The 1,735-nt window shown below is 66.2% G+C and overlaps 1 protein-coding gene across 1 annotated transcript in view; it reads right to left on the bottom strand.

Moving 5' to 3' along the window:
* ITPKB (inositol-trisphosphate 3-kinase B) overlaps positions 1-1,735 on the bottom strand; it is a gene marked incomplete at its 5' end in the record, with an annotated part of 97,625 nt that overhangs the window by 1,880 nt on the left and 94,010 nt on the right. Inside the window, one exon of the mRNA XM_005880154.1 lies at positions 468-539. Coding sequence (XP_005880216.1) covers positions 468-539 — 72 coding nt within the window. The remainder of the gene's footprint in view (positions 1-467; positions 540-1,735) is intronic.

Genomic DNA, 1,735 nt, shown 5'->3' with positions numbered 1-1,735 from the left:
GATTCCCAGGTGATTCTAATGTGCAGCCAAGGTTGAGAACCACTGTTATAAACCCTCCAGGAACCTGCTGACAATTTCCAAACCCTCTCTCTCAGGTGTCTGGTTTCCTGCGGACGGAGGCGGGAGCAGGAGGTCCTGCAGGTCTTGGGGTGACAGGGGTCACTCGGCTGTTCTAGCAGCTCAAAGAGCTTCTGCCCTGAGACCCTCGGGCGTGTGGGACTGAAGTCCTGCCACAGCACCTGGGGTAGCTGGGAGGGAGAAGGAAGGGCACGGCCCGACCTCAGGCAGGACAGTCCCAAGGGGTCACCCAGGCTCCTGGGGGGCTGCCTCTGTCACCCTGAAAGCGCCCCTTGGGCTTGTGGAGCAGCAGACGTGTTAGTGAGAGAGGCGGGCTCACCGCCCAGGCCCAGGTCACCCCGGCCACACGAGCGCAGCTCTGCCCAGGGCAGCCTTGGCCCAGTACCCACCTCGTGGCCCTTGAAGAAGGGGGACACCTCCAGGGTGGCCCGGATGTCCTTCAGCCGGTCCCGGTAGGCGATCTGGGAAGAGAAAGATGACGGGTTTTAAACACTTGGGGCTGGGGCTGGGTTTGAAGCCCCATTAGGGTCACTGCGTGTCAGGGGGAGGGGCACGCAGGTAATGTAAGCAACCGAGGCCCAGAGCAGACCGGGGGGCCGAGCTCCTGGCCACACCTTCCCAGGCCGCACGGCTCCGCGGGCCCCGTGGGAGAGGCCCAGCCCCGAGGCCGGTGCAGCTCACACGGGGTTAAGCTGACTCTGGCATGCAGGGCAGGGGCAGGCAGCATCCTGGGAGCCCGTTGCCATGGCGCCTTCCTGACACCAACGTCAGTGCCCTGACTTCTGAAAGGGCAGAGCAAGCGGGAGAGCCACACACCCCTCCCCAAGGGCCTCTCCATGGAGCCCTACAAACAGGGCCGATGTGTGGCCTGGGGGTGCCGCGGGCAGGCCAGCAGCCCGGGCACGGCCCCGGGAGCAGACCCCTCCCTTCGGGGCACAGGAAGCAGCTTCTGAGCTGCTCTGTGAGGAGCTGGTGACCCGGCACCCAGAGCCTCAGGCCGGGAAGGGCGGGTGCGTGCCCAGGGGTCAAGGGGAGTCTCCCCAGAGGAAAGGGAGGGAATGTCCCCAGCTCCAGCGGCCCTGTCTCCTTGGAGAAAAGGGTCTGCCCCACCCTCCCTGCCCTGCAGCCCTGTTAGAGGGCGCCTCAGTGCCCAGCCCCTGTGCCTGCGTGTGGGACTGTCACAGGGCACCCACCCCGTGTACCTGCGTGTGGGACTGTCACAGGGCTCCCAGCCCCTGTGCCTGCGTGTGGGACTGTCACAGGGCTCCCACCCCGTATGCCTGCGTGTTGGACTGTCACAGGGCTCCCACCCCTGCAGCTGCCCCAGCAGGGCCCCCACCGCCCAGCCCTGACCCAACTCTACAGCTGGGCCAGGAGGGCCGAGAGTGAGCGACAGACAACAGAAACCAGGAACCCTGCAGGGACCGCCCTCCACTCCGGGGTGCTGGCTGCTGGAGACCTGCAGGCCGCGCCTCTCAGCCCTGCTCTGGGGGTGACTGAGCTCGCTCTTCAAGCCCCACAGCAAGGGGGGGCATAGGGAGAGCATCTGAGACCCTTCTGGGGAGACGAAGAGAGAAAGGGGTGGCCCTGGCGTTGTGGGGCTCCGTGCAGCCTCCGCAGAGCTCCCTGGGGACACGAGGGGCAGGGCTTGGTCCTG

Source organism: Myotis brandtii, unplaced genomic scaffold (assembly GCF_000412655.1).
Source record: "Myotis brandtii unplaced genomic scaffold, ASM41265v1 scaffold627, whole genome shotgun sequence".
Taxonomy (NCBI): Eukaryota; Metazoa; Chordata; class Mammalia; order Chiroptera; family Vespertilionidae; genus Myotis; species Myotis brandtii.
This window is presented reverse-complemented; position numbering and strand designations above follow the sequence as displayed.